Source organism: Lepidochelys kempii, chromosome 17 (assembly GCF_965140265.1).
Source record: "Lepidochelys kempii isolate rLepKem1 chromosome 17, rLepKem1.hap2, whole genome shotgun sequence".
Classification (NCBI taxonomy): Eukaryota; Metazoa; Chordata; order Testudines; family Cheloniidae; genus Lepidochelys; species Lepidochelys kempii.
Window position 1 is genome coordinate 16,409,372 of NC_133272.1, and position 19,639 is coordinate 16,429,010.

The window sequence follows — 19,639 nt, forward strand, 5'->3', positions numbered from 1 at the left end:
ATCAGCAGATTGTGACCACCATACTGTAGCTTTCAAGGTTCCCAATTGCAAATTTCTTTGCCTTATAAGATTCTGAGAAAGCAGCTGCTGAGCATCAAGCTGTGAAATCTTAATATTTTCCCCCCTCCAACTTGTGATAGCAAACAGGGAGTTTGGTTTGCTGAATTCACTGGTCCAATTCGGGTAGATCTTTAGGGCTGTCATTTACATCCAGGTTCTCTCTTCACTTGCATTGGCATGGAGTAGAAAGAAGGAAAGGAGAACAATTCTCTGATTCAGTGAGCTCACCTTCAGTGCAAGCGTGGGGGATGTGATGTCCTCAATCCTGCTTTGTCTGAATGAAAAGCGCAGACTTGCTTTGTGATACATACAGCATCTAGCCCAGAAATTCTCCTAGCTCATGTAGCTTCAGACAAAACTATTCTTAAAGACAAGGACGGTGAGGTAATCTCTCTTACTGGAGTCCTGGTCTACCTTCTGGTGGCGGAAGAAAAGCTTTAGAATCACAGAGCTCTTCTTTAGGTCTGGGAAAGGTAACCAGAGTGTCACAGCTAAACAAAACGGGGAACAGAATGTTACACATAAGGGGTTAACACATGTTGCAAGAAACCAATTCAAATGAAGTGGGCAATTAACACCTTTGCAATCAGAGGACAAAGGAGGATTAGGAGGTTACAAATTGTTGTAATGAGCCATGAAACCAGTGTCTCTGTTGAGACCATGATTCTCAGTGTCTAGCAGAGTTATGAATTCAAGTAGCCAGGCTCACTGCAAGCTATTCCTAGTCATTCTTGAAATGGGCTTGCCACCAACTGTTTTGCCTGTGTGCTGGCTTTCCAAGACCAGGGCTATACATGCAATTTAACAGCCACAGTCTAGCCCCAAACCTTACAGCATTCAAAGAAGGATGCCTTTTGCTGGTCCTGAGGATAGAGCCTTTCCCTAAGGTCCTTGCACCACGTGAGTGCGGCTCTTGAAACATATGGAGACAAGGCAAGAAGCTTACAGGAAACCTCAGGCCACCCTATATACTGTAGTTCCATCTCAGCCAGACCTCAGTGTTATGGTGACCTTGATCACTTGGGAAGAGACATTTGGGTATAACCCTTACACTGAGCAGGCCTGGAGTGGACTGCCATTTCTTTAACCTCTGGACCCAAAGTGAGATTAGCTCTATTTTACCATGGTGTCAAACAAACAGAAAGGAAAAAGGTCTTTCTTACAATCCTGAAACCAGTTCCACGGGCGCTGAATTACAACACGTCAGGAGCGCTACCTACACCCTGCTAGAGAGGTCTGTGGAACATATTTGAGTCTTTAGTGACCTCCTGGGAGCAGGGGATGGTTGTGGCTGGGTCTGCTGGTTCAGGCCTGGGAGGGGTCACCTGCTTCCACAGTGTCCATGTCAACTCTTCAGTTACTAGGGTGATTTATAAGGACATGCTGGGCCTTGGCACAGATAACACAGACAGAGGAAGATGGCGTAACACTTATCTCCCACTCTCTTTGCCTGGTTCTCCGTTTGCCTGCAGGTTTCCCCTTGCCGATGCTAGTGTCTTGCTCAGCCTCTGGGATGGGGACCAAGACAGCATGCCCAAGAGCGACTGCCGGGGACCTCACCACTCCGCAGGCCTGTTTGCATAGGGTCATGGTGGGGATCGAAAGGGAAGAGAACAAACATTTGTTCTCATGCCACGCAAGGTAAGTGTTTTGCCAGTGCCCCTAACCAATAAACACCCTGGGCCTAATTTTCCTTTACACTAAGGGCCCTTTATGGCAGTGTAAACGGGCCTCAAAGAGAGTAAATGTAATCTGGATCCATTTTAAGGGTTCTTTACACAGCCAGCATGGCACAAAGAAGCAATTGTGTAAAACAGAATCAATCTCACAGGGAGTTACAACAAGTTACAGTCTCACGCTACAGCCACCAATGGAGAAAGGAAAGCCTTGACCAACAGCAGCGTCAGCCTCTGCGGGCTACAGAAAAGGGGCCCAAGCCATCCATCTGTGGCCTTGCCACATGGAAAATAAATGTGGCACAATAAAGTAGCAAGGAAACCAAACACATCATTTGAATTTACCACTAGCATTCCACATTCACCTCAGCATCACGTGAAATGAACTCTTCGTTACCAAGCGTGGACTTGGATTCTAACCCGGACCAGGAGGGTACTTACTGCAGAACTTGTGAAAATCCATTTGCAGTTCTTTCCTTGTGTTCATAAAGATTCTCCCCTTCTCTGTCCCAACCACATAGGTACTTTCATCGTGAACTGCAATGCAGGCTACCTCGGCGTTTAGTTTGGAAAGTGCGGAACACTGGGGAGGTGGGAAAAGCAGTTGGGTTAGAAGAAGGAAAATGTAGAAGCATCTCATGTTTTCACATGGTCATCTGTCAATTTAATGTGTATTTACGGAGTTATCTGCATTCCATAGACACATTGTAAGTGGAGCCGGAAGTCACTCTTTCCATGCAACATTTTTTTTGGTGCAAAATGACTTTTCAATCAAAACAAACATTTTAATTTTAGTCTAAAACTTTGTTTTTTCAGCAAACCACCAGAAACACATTGTTTTGGCAACAATTTTCAGTTTGGACTTTTTTTTTTTTTTTTTTTTTTTTAATTTTAACTAAACCACCATTTTTTTTTAAAAAAAAAAAAAAAAAACACCAAGAATGTCCGTGGGAATTAAAATAAAAAAACATAAAACCCCACAATGGTTACCTGCCTCTCATAACTCTCGTTCTTCGAGATGTGTTGCTCATGTCCATTCCAACAGGTGCGTGCATGCGTGCACCACACACACATTCATCATCGGAAGGTGTTCCCCTAGCAGCACCCATCGGGTCGGCAGTGGAGCCCCCTTGAGTGGCGCCCTCATGGCAGTGTATATAGGACACTGCCGACCCACCGCCTGCTCAGTTCCTTCTTGCCACACATGGGGGAAAAGTCTGTCCAAGCCCTTGCGGAATCAGCCCACCATAGGGTTTCCGAAGACTGAGCTACCCGCTGCCCCTGGTGGAAGGCCAAGATGGAGCTCAGGTGCACTTTTATAGAGGATATTGCCAGCCCTTCTTGCTTCAGGTCCAGTACGTTGTCCAAAACGAGGGGAATTGGCGCTTGCTGCAGTAGGAAACTCTTCTGCAGGGACCACATAGAAAACCACTTCTACTTTGCCAGGTACGTGGCTCGGGTGGAAGGTTTCCTACTTCCCAGGAAAACTTCTCTCACAGAGTCCAAAACACTGGAGCTCCAATGGGTTCAACCATGGGAGTTTCCACACCGTGAGGTGGAGGGACTCCAGGTTGGGCTGCTGGAGCTTGCTGTGGCCCTGAGCGATGAGGTCTGAGCATAAGGGAAGGGTTACTGGTTTGTTGACCGACAGGCGTAACAGCATGGCAAACCACACCGGCGTCGTGAGGATCAACGAAGCCCTGTCCCGGCGGACGCGTGAGGTGAAAAGCGTCTGTGGTGAAGCCCGGGCTGTGGTTCAGAAAGGAGCAGAACCCCTGGCACATCCAGCCTGAGGAACGTGGTGTGGGCTAGGGCCACATGCACCTCCACTTGTGTTTGCAACTGGGCCTTGATGAGCCAGTCGTCCAGGTACAGAGGAAGGCTGCCACGACTGCCATACACTTTGTGAACAATCTGGGGGCCGTCAAGAGCCCAAATGGGATCACCAGCCGCTGGCCACAAAGCCAAGAAATGGTCTGTGGGCTGGGATAATGGAGATATGGAAGTAAACATCCTGCATGTTGAAGGCGGCGCACCAGTCCCCCAGATCCAGGGAAGGAATGAGAGAGGCTAGGGAGACCATGTGAAACCTGGCTTTATTGATGAATGCATTGAGGTCTCGCAGATCCAGAATAGGTCACAGTCCTCCCTTGGCCTTGGGGATAAGGAAATATCTGGAGTAAAATCCCTTGCCCCTGAAGTCCTGAAGAACCTCCTCTATCGTCCCCAGAGCAAGGAGCGACTGCACCTCCTGGAGAAGGAGTTGCTCATGAAGAGGGACGGGGAAGGTGGATGGGAAGGCGGGAGGGAACAGAACTGGATAGAATAGCCCACCCCTATTGTGCTCAGAACTCAGCGATCTGTTGTGATCTGGGACCAAGCACGGTAGAAGTGGAATAGCTGGTTCACAAAGGGAGGGTAAGGATCCAGATTGAGTCCTGGTGCTCAATCCTTGGGCGCACCTTCAAAAGTTAGGTTTCGGCCCCGGCGGCTGTTTGGACGAGCCCTGGCCTTGGCCTGAGGAGGACTGCTTGGCGCCTCCTATTATTCCTGCCCCTTCTCCTGGCTGAGTCCTGCCTTTGGGGTCTGGAGTAGAAGAAGGAGGAGGGCTGGGGTTTGAAGGGCTTCCTCTGGGGTACGGGAGTGTCAATCTCACTCTCGAGTCCCTCAGACTGTGCAAGCGGGAGTCCATGTTCTTGGCAAACAAGCCCACACAGTCAAAGGGCAGGTCCTGAATGGTGTTCTGGACCTCCGGGGGTATGCCCGAAACCTGTAACCAGGCACTCTGTCTCATGGCGATTGCTGTGGCCATGGTCCAAGCTGCAGGGTCAGTTGAGGCTGAGGCGGCCTGGAGGGAGGTCCTTGACACCACCTTGGCATCCTCAAGAAGCGCCATGAAGTCCAGGCGTGAGTGTTATGGGAGAAATTCCTAGAACTTGGCTAGTGCGCTCCAGGAATTGAAAGCATAGTGGCTCAGCACTGCTTGCTGATTAGCAACACAAAGCTGGAGCCCCCTGGTCGAGTAGACTTTACAGCCAAAAATGTCCAGCTTCTTAGCTTCCCATGACTTTGGGGCAGGACCCAGGGGTTGACCTTGCCGCTCTTTGTGGTTCACCACATCCACCACTAATGTTCCAGGCTCCACCTAAAAAGGTGTCCGTACCCCTTCTGCGACACAAAATACCTCCTTTCCACCCCTTTGACCTTTCCACCCCTTTGTGGAGTTTTGTATGGTCTTTATAAGGGGCAAGGCTACCCTAGAAGGACCCTCCGGGGCAAGAATGTCCACCATTGGGTCCGAGTCTTCTGGCACCGCCTCAGCCCGGAGGTGTATGTTTTGGGCCACCCTCCTAAGAAGGTCTTTGTGCGCCCTATTGTCCATCGCAGGGAGTGTGGTGGTGGAGGTGCCAGCCACCGCCTTATCCGGCAAAGAGGATGAGGCGGCCTGTGGGACTGGGTCCTCCTGACCCTCAGGCTCTCCGGAGGCTGGCTCGGGTATGTCTGCCCTGTTCGGCGGGGGACTGTGGCGCTGGTCCCACACAGGGTGCTGGCTCGAGAGTTGCACCCGCTTGCGAAGACCCACGGTCCTTGTCACGTGGGGGGCGAAAGAGAAGCACAGGGCGCGGACACCATGGATGCGGCCCTGGAGCCCTGCCCTGGAGCTGATGGTAGGCCCAAGGAGTCCAAAAGGGCCACTGTACCGGCTCCTGACACTGTGGGGGCCAGGATACCACCAGTGCCGGGCACGTCCCGCAATCTGCGGTGCCGGGACCGAGACCGGTACCAGCTATGTCGGGAGGTCAACAACTCATTGTCGGAGTGCGAAGAATAGTCTGAGCCAGAGCATGGGGGGTGGAGCCCGACGGCGCCAGAGAACAGTACCGCAGCGACGGGGAACGGCACTGTGGCATCGTTGGCTTGCCCCAGAGTTGAATGCGTGGCGGCGGCGCCATTGGGCCTTGCACCCGCACCTGGACCGGCGCCGGTGGTTGCACCTGCAGGGCCGGGGACTGTGCCACCATGGCTCTAAGGTCCCACGTGGCCTCAGAGGTACCCGGCGTGGAGGGGAGATCAACCTCAGCCTCCAACTCCTCCCCAGTCAGGGAGTCCACGAGCACCAGACTCCACGGAGCCCCTGGCAGGGCCGGAGTCGACAGTGCAGGGATCCGAGGGCGAGGCTGTGGGTGCCCTGACAGAGGATGCGCCCCGCTGGGATCCCTGTGCCGTTTCCTGACGGGGGACCGGCACCAGGGACTGCGAGCAGGACCGCATGCTCGAACCCACTTTGTGAGCCGGGGAGCGGTGTCGACGCTCCCTGGAGGAGTCTTTTCGGTGCCGGGGCATCCCGCGCCAAAGCCTGTGCACTGCACACCGATGTCGCTGGTGCCGCTGCCGGTGACAAGTGAGGGTGAAGAGCCACCTTTACTAAAAGGAGTTTGAGGCGATAGCCCCGCTCTCTCTTCGCCCTGGGTCTAACGCTCCTGCAAATGGAGCGCGTCTCTGTTTGCTGGCCCTCACCCAGGCACTTAAGGCCCTTGGGCACAGGCTTCCCGCAGCGTTGGCAGGATTTAAACCCCTGAGACCGAGACATACCCCAATGAGGGGATCTAGGGAGGGCGCCACTCCAGGGTACCGCTAGGGGAAAACCTTCCGACATGTGGCACGCACACACCTATTGGAATGGATGTGAACAAGCACTTGAAGACCAGAACAAAACAAAAAACATTGGCTAAAATTTCCTGTGAAAAATAATTAGCATTTTTAAATCGGTTCTAATTAAAAAAAAATTGCAGAGAACTTTTATTTCAATGACAAAATATTTGCTGGCTAGCAGTCAAAGTCTTCATCAGTCAAGACCCTCTCCTTGTGTATTTAATCAACACAGAAATTATGGGCTATTAGGGTCTCTTATCCACCCGATGTTCCTGACAATATGTTTCCAGTGTTATTAATTATCTGTATTCTTGTGGCATCTAGAAACCCCCTTTGAGAGCAGAATCATATTGCGCTGGGTGCTGCATAAATCCATAGCAACAGATGGCCCCTGCCCCCAAAGACCTTACAACTGAAATAGACAAGGAGCGGCAGAATCGAAATTTTATTATCCTCATTCGACAGTGAGGGGAACTGGGACACAGAAAGACTAAATGACTTCCTCAAGGTCATGCAGGATATTTTGTGTCAGGGCCAGAAATTGAACCCTCCTGTTCCAAGTTCTTTCCCCAACACCAGCCTCTCTCTATTGGATTTTGAAGCGACTTGAATAGAGGGGCTTCAGAAGGACATTCATTATAAATTTAAAAATCACAACCCAGGCCACAATAGATTTAAAATGGCACATGCGATTGCAAGGCAGTTGCAATATACCAATGGAATAGACACAGCACTTCCAGGTTTCCCGGTTTATTAGACCGCCCCTGTTCAGTTACATGGAAATATTTGTTAGAACAAATTGTTTTAAAATCCTGCTAAAAGGCAGTACAAATAATTTCACAGATTGGCTTGCCTTCCTCTGAACTGTACACCCCCGTGGAATGCTGGGGTCATGCTCATCTCCATGACACTTTGAGCTGCGTAGCAAAGAGGGGCAGGTAATTTACGACACAGAGCATGCACCTACCAGTAACGACAAAAACTATAGATGTGCATGGGGGACATATCTGGTGCTTTCCTGACTATTTAGTGCCATTTATAAACCACGTATGCTCCTTCACACAATCTCCTAAGTGAGCCCCACACCCTTGAAGAAATCTTTGATATTTTACAATCAAGGCTAAACCCAATATGAGAAGCTAAGAGGCCCCACCACTGTGGAGAGAGATCCTCCTTGTCTTGAGATTAAGGGACCAAGTTCAGAGGGAAGTTTAAAGGGATAAAACACAATCCAGTGAAATATTCACTGAACTCAAAGGAGTTTCCTCTAGAGATTGCTTTTGGTCTTGGGAGCCTTACGTCTGACACTGACAATGGCTAGTCAGATGGTGAGCCAAGATCTCCTGTTTATAGTACAATAACTTGATTGCTTTATCGTTGCCTCGTCCTACTCCTTCCCTCCCCACCCTGCATCTTGTCATAATACAGACTGTAAACTCTTACTGAGCCTCTGTACAGCACCTAGCACCGTGGCTTTGATCTTTGACTGACATCCGTAGACATTACAGCAATACAAATAATGAATGGGTTACCCATTCTTCCTTCCTCCTCAGCATTAATGCTACACAAATTTAGACTCCCTGAGACTCTCACCCACTTAAACCTCCTTTCACACCATCTCTGAATTTGGCCCAAGGCTAGGGAATTTTTTAAGACAGGAGAATTGACATGCTAAGTGGCTGGAAGACAGGGATGTAGCAGGAAAAGCAACTAGAAGGAAGCTAAAAGAAAAGGAGGACTTGTGGCACCTTAGAGACGAACCAATTTATTTGAGCATAAGCTTTCATGAGCTACAGCTCACTTCATCGGATGCATACTGTGGAAACTGCAGAAGACATTATATACACAGAGACCATGAAACAATACCTCCTCCCACCCCACTCTCCTGCTGGTAATAGCCCATCCAAAGTGATCACTCTCCTTACAATGTGTATGATAATCAAGTTGGGCCATTTCCAGCACAAATCCAGGTTCTCTCACCCTCCGCCCCCTGCACACAAGCTCACTCTCCTGCTGGTAATCCAAAGTGACCACTCTCTTTACAATTAAGAATACAAGAATTATAACATTCATAAACCAGTCGGAGAACACTTCAATCTCTCTGGTCACGCAATTACAGACATGAAGGTCGCTATCTTACAACAAAAAAACTTCAAATTCAGACTCCAGCGAGAAACTGCTGAATTGGAATTCATTTGCAAATTGGATACTATTAATTTAGGCTTAAATAGAGACTGGGAGTGGCTAAGTCATTATGCAAGGTAGCCTATTTCCCCTTGATTTTTCCTACCCCTTCCCCCCCCCCCCCCCGACATTCTGGTTAAACTTGGATTTATGCTGGAAATGGCCCACCTTGATTATCATACACATTGTAAGGAGAGTGGTCAGTTTGGATGAGCTATTACCAGCAGGAGAGTGAGTTTGTGTGTGTATGGGGTGAGGGGGTGAGAAAACCTGGATTTGTGCTGGAAATGGCCCACCTTGATTATCATGCAGATTGTAAACAGAGTGATCACTTTGGATGGGCTATTACCAGCAGGAGAGTGGGGTGGGAGGAGGTATTGTTTCATGGTCTCTGTGTATATAATGTCTTCTGCAGTTTCCACAGTATGCATCCGATGAAGTGAGCTGTAGCTCATGAAAGCTTATGCTCAAATAAATTGGTTCGTCTCTAAGGTGCCACAAGTCCTCCTTTTCTTTTTGCGAATACAGACTAACACGGCTGTTACTCTGAAACCTGTCATTAGAAGGAAGCTAAAGCCCAATGTAATTAACACCTTCTTCCGGCTCCTCAGCATGCAACTATGCAAGCTTAAATACTCTGAGACTCAACAAGAGTCTTGTACACTTAGGGCATGTCTTCACTGGCAACGTTAAAGCACCGCCGCGGCTTGTGTAGTTCCCAAAAAACCACCTCCACGAGGGGCGTAGCTTCCAGCACTGGTGCACTGTTTATGCTGGCACATTACAGCGCTGAAACTTGCCGCGCTCAAGGGGGGGGGGTGTTTTTTCACCCCCATGAGCAAGAAAGTTGCCGCACTGCAAAGTGCCAGTGTAGACAAGCCCCAAGACAGCCACTTATCCATGTGCAACATGTATTGCCTTCTACATCACCTCTGGACTTGGTTCTCAGAAGAAAGTGGATGGACCCCAAGTAATGGGAAACAATTCCTTTTTGGGGGAAGACATGAAGAGAGTAGGATAATGATTTACCATCCGTAAACTAGAAAAAGCTTAATTGGAAAAAAAAAAATCCCTTCCATGAAAACAGCAAGAGGTACATTAATTCATTCAATCAACTAAACTAAACAACAGTCAAGGAAAAAACAGTGAATAATGAGTGGGATGGATATGTATGAACAAAGAATTCAAATAATAATTAACTCCAAGTTCTTTTTTAAATTTGTATATGAAACATATATAGAATTGCACTCAAAAGCTTATGTTAAAACAATATTATTAAGATTCCAAAGCCAAGCATTCAAAAGTTAGGAAACGCCAGAATTAACGTTACTTGTGCAATGCTTGCACGTACGTGATCATGTAATTAAAGACGATAGCCTAATGCATATGCACAAGGAGGCATAGTTTTTTGTGTAATATATATAAATGGCTAAGCGCTTCCAAAGTGACTAGTGATTTTGAGGGCCTTGGTTTTCGGGTACCTGCATCTTAATGGGGCCTTGAGGTGGATATTTAGCATTTTCCGGAGGGAAACACACACACACACATACACACACAATCATATTTATATAAAAGTTAACTATAGTTGGAGTTACGTGGGAGGGATATTTAATTCATCACATTTTACTACACATGTGAGTAAATACACACACTTTTCAGTTAAAAATAAGATTAGCTCTAGTCTGAGAAACTTAACCAGTTATCTTGTTTATGTAAGCAAGACTGACTTGTGCAAGATTTCTCCCGAGAGTTATTTTCTTTGTTCTCGGAGATAAAGCCATTGTTATCATTTCCTTGTTGTGTAAAAGCTCATAACAACAGTGGTAAAACATCAAGAAAAATAAATTCAGTTGGTACCAACATAAATATTAATAGGAAAACACCACACATCGCAAAATTAACTGGAGCTGACTTTCTGGCCCCTCTGACTGTCAGGATGGGCATGTGATTTTCATTTCACAGCTCAAACAGCTCGATTGGCTTTACTGCAGCAGAGTACAATTTGATGAACTCAATATCCTTCCCATCTAAATCCAGCTCTTATTCAACCCAATTAACCTAATGTAAAGTGAGCTTCTGGGTGGCAGAATGGCCTCGCGAAGCTTTCAGAGCCGGAGTCTCTCCTGTGATTTCAGGAGCTGTCAAACCCTCTCAGGTTGCTGCAATATCATTGTTAATCATCACTTGAAATGAATATGCCCCCTTTGTTTAGATAAATTATTGGATTTCATATTTGGGTCCCTGTGGCCCATTGGAGAGGGCTCTAATGGGTATCATCTGATTTCAGAACCTATCCTTCAATGTTATCCTGAACCATGAACAATCCCTTATGAGTGTGTAACCGCCTCCCCACCCCCCAAAAACCACCTTGGCAAGCAGCCTCACTCACCATTGAATCTAAGGCAGAAACTAAACTGGTGATGATTTCATTTTTCTGATGAAAAACTGTATTCCATTGGTCCGATCTGGAGTTATTGGGGGACCCATTGGAGGGCTTCCCCGTCAGTGCCATATTCACCTGAAACAAAAAAACAAAAAAACAAAAAACAAGACAAGACAAATGTATACCTTACCCACTACTTTTGCAGATGCAGTTGCATCAACGTGGCTGACACCAAGGTTGATCCAAGGATCTCCAGAGCGAAAAGGAGTGAGCTAAAGAGCCAGGGTCAGCAGAGGAGCACTGTAAGACACTCACCTCCTCAGTGGATTGGGCACAAAGGGGGACATGTAACACATGCTGGTCAGCAGGGCCGGATTAACTCTCCTATGGGTCCACGGCTATTAGATTTTGTGGGGCCCCTATACACAAGTCTTGGGGGGGGGCAGTTTGGTGCGGGGGGGGGCTGGGAGGAAGTTTAGGTGCAGGAGGGGGATTCTGATCTGGGGCAGGGGTGGAGGAGGTGGTGCAAGGTGCAGGCTCCGGCCAGGAGGCACTTACCACAGGCGGCTCCCGGCTGGCGGTGCAGCAGGGCTCAGTCAGGCTGCCTGCATGCCGTGGCCCCATGCTGCTCCCGAAAGCAGCTGGATGCCAGCACATCTCTGCAGCCCCTGGGGGGAGGGGGCGCTCCCACTGGATCATCACAGTGGTCCCTTCTGGCTTTATAATCTGTGAATTGGGCTGGGTGCTGAACAGACCCATAGCAAGAGAATCGCTGGCCTGAAGAGCTTACAGTCTAAATTGACAAGACAGGCAAACAGGGTAGAAAGGAGCAAAGAGAAGGGAAGGGACTTGCCCAAGGTCATCCAGCAAGTAAGTGTCAGGCCTAGGACTAGAACCCAGGTCTTCTGAGTCCCAGTCAAGTCCAGTGCCCACTCCGCCGGGCCACTCCGCCTTGTAGTGAGGCAGCGGGAAATGAGCAAGCTGGGTGCTCGTTTTCAGTGCAAACCTCGTTTCCTGAAATCCCTGAAAATTGCAGTGCTGTGCTCAACAGCTGTTTTACTATTATTAAACAGACTCAAGGAGTCTCTGTGCACATGACAGAAAGCACAAGTGGGGAAAGAAAATACTGCCCTGCCTGAGTCAAGAACACATGAGAACTAGTTATGGGGGGGGGGGGGGGGAGGGCAGAGAAAATGCGGAAGATTAACATTTGCAATCCAGAAGCCTGACTTCCATTGAGAAATGCTGATCACCTCCAGTGGAAAGCATTAGCAAGCAGTTCTGTTATTGTGGGATGCAGACTGTCAGATGAAACTGAATGAGTCAGTTAAACCAAGCAAAACTGGGTCACCTCACTCCTTGCAGAGGTACAATGTGTCAGGCAATCAAATCTGTACTCCTCATGAGTTCATTCATCTGCTAAAAACCCGCTCAGTGTCTTATTTTCCTGCATGCCAGACTTACTAAACCAGCCTATATTTTATTTTACTGTACATGGTGAGAACCAGTTCCAGCCACCACTGCATGTAAGCAGGGAAACTGAAAAGAGAAGCAATTAGAAAATTCAACCCATGGGGCAAGATGCCCATATGCAAATTATTTTACTTCTATCAGAGACAGAAAACCAAAAATCATCACAGAATTTTGTAACCACAATCCAACCCTAAGCCCACATGATGCACCCTCTAGGCACACAGCATTACCAAGCTTAGTTACTGAGAAAACCTCCCGTCACTTGCTGCATTGTCTGCTGAATGCAGCATCACAAGGCCAGAATCTCTGCTTCATCAAGTTCACCCTTTCTGCAGTGGAGCATGATGGATATCAGGAAGCCAGATTACAGCTCCTGGATTCTCTGCTCAGCCCACAGTAGAGGTTAGAGAAACCTAGGGGCTGCTCTAACCTTTGCCTGCTGGCAAGTCTTCCAGCTGAGCATAGTCAGGGGACATTATGCTCCAGGCACTCCTCTTTGATTCTCTCCACTTTCCCCGCACTAGGGATTTGGGTGCATCGCTAGCTACACCAGCTCTGTACCTACCAGGTGCTCCACCACTCAGTGGGAGTCCCAAATAGGAGAATGCAGCAACTCTCGGTTCTCTTTGCATGGCCTGGGTGGATAAAATGAGGGGAAGTGTGAAGGATTTGCTGCAGAACCTCTATCTTCTTGCCTGCCCCACATATACAACACGTAACAGAACCCATGATCGAGGCTTGGATCCATGTAACCAAACATTCCTCGATAAACATGTAGAGTGCTATGAAACGGCGTGATGGAAACACACGTAAAAGAGAAAGAGGGACAGATCTTCTCGCTAGACTTTGCTTTTAGACATACCAATTCTTGCACCGATTTAAGGAACAAATGGTTGCCTCCCACATATCCTTCTAACTAGGTGAGTCACTATTACCATATTGAATTATGGAACTAAGAGAACCCTTCGGTGAATCATTAGGTTAATACACAGCTCTGAAAACCTCATCGGGGGAGGAAGGAAAAGAGAGGGTGGAATAAAAATATAATGGCAAATAGAACCATGAAGCAATCTGAATTTTAGCACCAAGAGGAGAGTGTCTGGCTTCCCAGTGGGAGCGAATCTTCCTGTAGGGATTGGGCTGCCACTTGGTTTCTCCTTCCTAATGTTGTCTTCATCATGTGATAAGCTTTTCCTGAGGAGGGGCCAAGCAGCAGGTCTCTCTGTGCCATTTGCTGCCAAAGAAAGGAGGCTCTTATAGAGAGAGACTTTGCAGTGAAATAAATTACACACTGCCAGGCCAATTTCAATATACAACAAGGTTCTTTCATTATTAGAGAGGGGATAAAGGGAATTACAATCATGTACTGAAATACAGCTGGAACATGCAAAAAGAAAGGGAAAAATCTTTTTATTTTCTTTTTTTTAAATGTCACCTTAAAAGAGTCACCGCCTTAAAAACAGGGCTTTACTGTGACAAGATTTGATTAGAATAGAATTCCATTCAATTTGCTTTCTCCAAGAAAGCTCCATGAGCAAAATGCAAAGCAGGTGTAAACTCTGGCGGGTGGTAAGACCAGACCTCTCCACCAGTCACCATGGGGAAAGGAACATGGTGTCGGTTCTACTCACCAGTGGGGCCATGGGCTTGGCTTTTCAGCAGCAGCCCAGGCTGGTTATTTCGGTTCCATTAGTGAATGTGATGGCACAGAGATTGGAGGGTTACTACTTGAGGGTCACCATAGGGTCCAGATTTTTCAAAAGAGGTCACCTTCTATTTAGGCCCCATAGTAAGTGGCTGGATTTCCAGCATGCTTGATGCTTAGAACTTCTGACAACCAGTCCGTCACTGAGCCGAGCACTCTGGAAAATCTGGCCCTTATCTGGGTCTCTAAAATGGAAGCGAAATCCGTGGCAAAATCCGGCACAGGCTATGGTAGGCTGAGCCCTTGACAGTCTGTCTCAAGCTACGAAGAGGGGCTTTCTTTATCAGACTCATCATCAGCATCCCCCTTCCAGTCAGACAGAGGTAGCTGACGAAGCAGATCGGAACACAAACAAAATCCTGCTCCACAGAAGATACCTAGCAAGCTATAATAATGTTCTATAATTCTATATGGCCTCCTGACCCACTGCTTTGCCAATATTCATCAGCATGGCCTCACGTCAATGGGTGGTAGGGCTGCATTACCCACCTGTACTTCCATTTAACAGATGCAGAAGTTGAAGCACAGTACTGTGCCCAAGAATCCAGCGGTAGAACGGGGTCCAGAACTCTGAACTCCTGTCTGTCAGTCACACACTAGCTACTAGAGAATGCTTCCTACACAGAAACTCCAGTTATATCCATGTGATGTTATTCAAATAAAGCCACAGACAAATTTAACATCCACCTCACCTTGGTCAACTTCAGCAAAACCAGCCCTGAAAATCAGAGACAGTAGCACCCAGACATCTAATTTTAACCTCCCTTTCAACCTAAGCAGGTGTGAGTTGCAGTGAGGTTTTGCTACAGAGAGAGAAGGGATTTTAAAGTTACTTTAAAGCCCTTTTGTAATACAACGTTTTCTTTCTTCCAAACTTTGGATTAAAATCCATATGAAGTTATATCAGTTGTGAACTCAAGAGTCACTTGATGAGGGTGAACAGATAGCAACTGTGAAAAAACAGGACAAGGGGTGGGGTGGGAGGGTAATAGGTGCCTACATAAGAAAAAGTCCCCCAAAATGGGACTGTCCCTTTCAAAACGGGACATCAGGTCACCCTACATTTGATCCAAATCCAGATGGCTGTACAGTGCTGATCCAACAGTGACGCCTCTCTCCACCCCAGGGGTGTTGGAACAATCTGTATAGTGGGGGTGCCAAGAGCCACTGAACCAAAGTGTAAACCCTGTGAGTACTGGAAACCTGGGGGTGCGGCAGCACCCACCACACCCCGAGCTCCAGCACCTATGCGCTCCACCCTACCAGTCAGCTCTCATTTGCTCTCCAGATGTCAACACTCCTCTCCAGATCGCCCTCTTGTTAACATTCTCTAACAAGACCTTCATGCTTTCTCCCATGCTGCCCTGCATGCTTGGGAGGAGCTCCCTGACAGCATTCCCAAAGCCACCTCATTATCCTGCTCAGAAACGTTCCTTGACAACAATGCCTACAAAAACATGCCAGCAGTTGGGCCAATGGTGTGCAGAGACCGCTGCCTATCATCCTGAACAGTATTGTGTCACTGTTTCCTTGTTCTCCCCCATCTATCTGAATCCATCTGTTGTCTCTTGTTTTAGGCTTAGATTAGAAGCTCTTTGGGACAGGGACTGGCTTTTTGTTCTGTGGTTGTACAGCACCTAGCACAATGCAGTTCTGGTCCATGACTAGAGCTTCTAGGCGCCATGATGATACAAACAAACAAGTTCATGGAAGCAATAGGCACAGTATTACAGAGAGAAGCAACACTCTCCATACGATCCGTACGGCCATGAGTACACAAGCAAATCAGATGTGTTCTGCAATCAAGGCTCCCACCTGGGCCACCACACAACCAACTCAATCCATCTGAAAGTTGTTAAACTGTGTCTGCATAGGAATCAAATGAAAATACACATTTTTTTGCCCATGTAGGCAAAACCAATAGCCCGACACACCTGGCTCCGCTTTAAAAAAAAAAAAAAAAAAAAACCACCACCACCAATAAGCTAAACAGTGGAGAACTCGCCCTCCTCCAGAGCAGCAAAAATAAAAATGAAGTACTTCTCCACTACCAGCATTTGGTATATTGGGCCCGGTTCTCCTCTCCCTGACACTGGTATAAATCAGTCGTGACTTTGTTGGAGTCAATAGAGCAACACCAGTGTAAAACTGGAAAAGGGGAGATAAGAATCAGGTCAACCATTTGCACCGCAATTTCTCAGGGAGGCCTCGGACATGTACAGAAGGGGTGGCTTCACTGGTTTGGGGAACAAAAGATGGCTGCTGAGCTTCCACCCCACACCAGAACCAAACCAAACTAAGTTGGGGTCTAGAAAAATTTAGTTAACTCTTTTCATTAGTCACCTATTTGGCGTGTGGCTAAAACACTTTGGGATAATAGATAAGCCTATCATCAGAAGAGCTGAAATACCACGCATGCATGCCCAGACAGACAGACAGACAATCCTTTGGGTCATTCTGGCACAACCAAAAGCAGGAGGGACCAGAAATCACAAGAGAGGCCTGTTCTTCTAGCCTATATATGTAAGCCCAAGAGCTGATATTGTTGGGTGTTTTTCAGAAACAAACTTCTCAAGCTTCTGAGGTTGGCCCACCACTAGTTTAAAGTTCAAGAACATCCAAGCTGATAAGACCATGAAGATGCTGCTTCACCTCTGTCCTGTGTGTGTCATGCCAGTTTCCAGATCTTTTGCACCCCAACGTTACAGAGGGAAAAGGAATAGTGAACCCACAGTAGACTGGTAAAAAGGTTCGGATGGCAGAGCTGGGGGCAGGAAGGAAGAGAAGGAAAGTCACATTAGGAAAAGAAGGAGAGCAAGAGAGTCATGGAGGGGCCCGGGCAGTGGACAGATCTGGAGCTCTGAGCCATGTATAAATACAAAACTGCCACCACATTTTGAACTACTGGGCATTAATTCCACCTTGGGCTTTGGGCAACGTGTAACAACAAATCATGAGAGCAAAATCCCAGACAGAGTTTCAGCTCTACAACTCACATTTACCCACTCCTTATTCAAGATGCAGTTCCCCCTAGGAGCTCTAAGAGGGAGAAGGGAGACTGAAGCGGTAACACAAAAATCAGGAGAGAACAAACTGGAGCACTTTCCTCCTGTCACCAAGTCCCCAAGAATAAGTCACAATCACAAATCTATATTCCCCCACAGTGCTGCTTGATTGCCTGGTTTTACATGTTCTTACATCTCACATCCTCCTCAACTCCCCTTCAGCCCCGTGTACGTTTCTGAACCCACATGGTCCCAGCACAGAATTTTCAAAATTAAGTGCAGCTCTAGGGGAAACACTACTAAAACCTTCAGCGCTGACAGTGGCTGGGATGTGCTGTAATGGCAGCCAGGCTGCCGTGCCTTCTCCCCTTCTCTCAGCGGCCGTTTAAAATTTCAAAGCCATTTCCTCTCCCAAAAGGGGCATCAGAAAAGCAGCATCGGGAACTTTTTCTTTTTAAGACTCTTCTTTTCATCCTGGCCCCTTGTTACCTTTTCAGTACCGAACTATTAAAATAAATAAATAAATAAAAAAGTCTCCTGGTGATTATAAGCCTATTATGAGCTCCCTTCTATTATTACGCTGTAAATGCGGTGCTATTGAAACAAGTGTTCTGGGGGTCAGCATTTGGAAGCTATTACAGGAAGAAAGCAGGATACGCCTGGAGACCTCCTCTGCCATGTGAGTGTGTTTCATTCACTCTTAAATTGCCAGTAATGACCTGTAAGTCATATGACCTCTATTCTCTGCTGATGTAAACTGGCCTAGCATCATGGAAGTCAATAGAACTGGACCAATTTATACCAGCAGAAAATTTGGTCCCATACATAAAAATTGCATCATGTCTTACTGTATTTCAGCAGATACTCCACACTCTATGCTCCTTTATTTGTCTGCCTTTAGCCACTTGTTGTCTCTTGACTTACACTTAGATTGTAAATTCTTTGGGGCAGGTCTTCTCTTTTTGTTCTATGTTGCTACAGCACCTAGCGCATTGGGGTCCTGGGCCATGACTGGGAATCCCAGGTGCCAACAGGACACAAATAAATAATACTTGATTCACAATTTATAGAAAGAGCAGACAAAATAGGTCATAAGGTGCTTTTTTAAAATCAGAGCAATATAACAATCCTTCCTTTCTCCCAACATTTGTTTGTCTTGTCTATTTATGCTTTAAGCTCTGCCGGGCAAAGACTTGCCATTTGTATGTACAGTGGCTAGCGATCTCGTTTTGGGTCTTTAGGTGCCACTGTAATACAAAACACACCAATTTAGAGGAGATTTTTCAAAAGCATTCAGCAGCTGGCCTCTCTGCTCCTCCTGGAGTCAACGGTGAAACACCTGTAGCGGCAGCGTTAGGTCAAAGGCCCACCCTCGTAGCACACAAACTTTTGGCCCTTCTCAGCCAGCGTCAGTTTTTGCCAAACACAAATGATTTCCTTTAGCTAATTTTCCTCCCGTCTGGAAAGCTGTAGCTCAGAACAGGAGGACTAGCCTGTCAAAAGGATACAACGGCATGCTGATTTATGAAAAATGCTGCTTAAATGCATCAATAGATCAATCACAATTGACACTAAACACCGCTCCCTTGCTCCAGCCCTTGCCCTGCCTTGTTCGCTGGAATATTTACCGCATGCATCTGCGCTGCTTTAAAACCTCAGCTCTTCCTTGTACTCCGCTCCATCTTTCTGTGCTTCTTTCCCCCTCTCCTCCCACGCTTCTGTCTATGCAAAAGGAGCTGCATCCAGTGCTTCTGAAGTATTTGCTCTCCAGCCTGACTTGCTGAAAACTGTACAGCTCTTTGCTGTAAACCTTCCCCTTTTCCCTCGAGGCACACCTCCCCAACACAGAGCCAGGAGCCTACTCAGCCCTTCAAATCCTACTCAGCCCCTTGAAATCTCCTTTCAATCTCTACCAGCCATGCCCTGGACTGAGTCCTGCTGCATCTGGAGCCAGCTACTTTCCACTCCTGTGCTGGCGACAACGATCGCTAGACAATACCAAGCGCAGCACCATGCATTCTGATAGTGTCTTTCGTGCAAGGGTCTCAAAGTGCTTTGCAAACAACTGAACCCCTCCGTAGTACCACGGCCATATCGCACGAGGCTCACATGCAAAGCAAGGTGTTCTGTCTTCCTACTGTCCATACCAGTCCCAGCCGACCCCCTCACTGGTCCAAATGGAGTCCACGCCCACCCCTCCTAAACAAAAATAAAGGTCAGGGAATTTGTCTTCAGTTCATTCACACAGCAAGATGCTGAGGCCGGCATCTCTCTGCACAGCCCCCTCTCCGCTGGCCCTTCCCCACTGTTAAGGAACCACTGTAGATAGTGTTTCCTGGGGAGGAAATGTGTGGTCAGCTACAGCCCTTCCACCAAATCTTTCAGATGGGGCAATGAGATGCTTCCGGGCTTTAATTTCACAAATAAAGGGTGGCAAATTAGGCAGTAATGATTCTGAGCCATTCAAACCAGATTGTAAATCATGTGTTTGAAGCTGCAA

At 47.4% G+C, this 19,639-nt stretch overlaps 1 protein-coding gene across 12 annotated transcripts in view; it reads right to left on the reverse strand.

Annotated features, from left to right (window-relative positions):
- The window catches only part of GTF2IRD1 (GTF2I repeat domain containing 1), a 173,265-nt gene that overhangs the window by 93,280 nt on the left and 60,346 nt on the right, over positions 1-19,639 (reverse strand). For 5 of the 12 annotated variants that reach the window (XR_012155462.1, XM_073315866.1, XM_073315867.1 and 2 more), the window contains exons 1-3: positions 11,515-11,595; positions 10,963-11,091; positions 2,178-2,319 (exon numbers count right to left, since the gene is read on the reverse strand). Coding sequence is in view for 9 of the 12 variants with exons in the window: in XM_073315866.1 (XP_073171967.1) it covers positions 2,178-2,319; positions 10,963-11,091; positions 11,515-11,580 (337 nt within the window). In the remaining 3 variants the exon portion in view is untranslated. Of the gene's footprint in view, positions 1-288; positions 389-2,177; positions 2,320-10,962; positions 11,092-11,514; positions 11,596-18,767; positions 18,792-19,639 lie in introns of those variants that run through there. The other 7 variants (XM_073315874.1, XM_073315870.1, XM_073315869.1 and 4 more) reach the window with 4 other exon arrangements.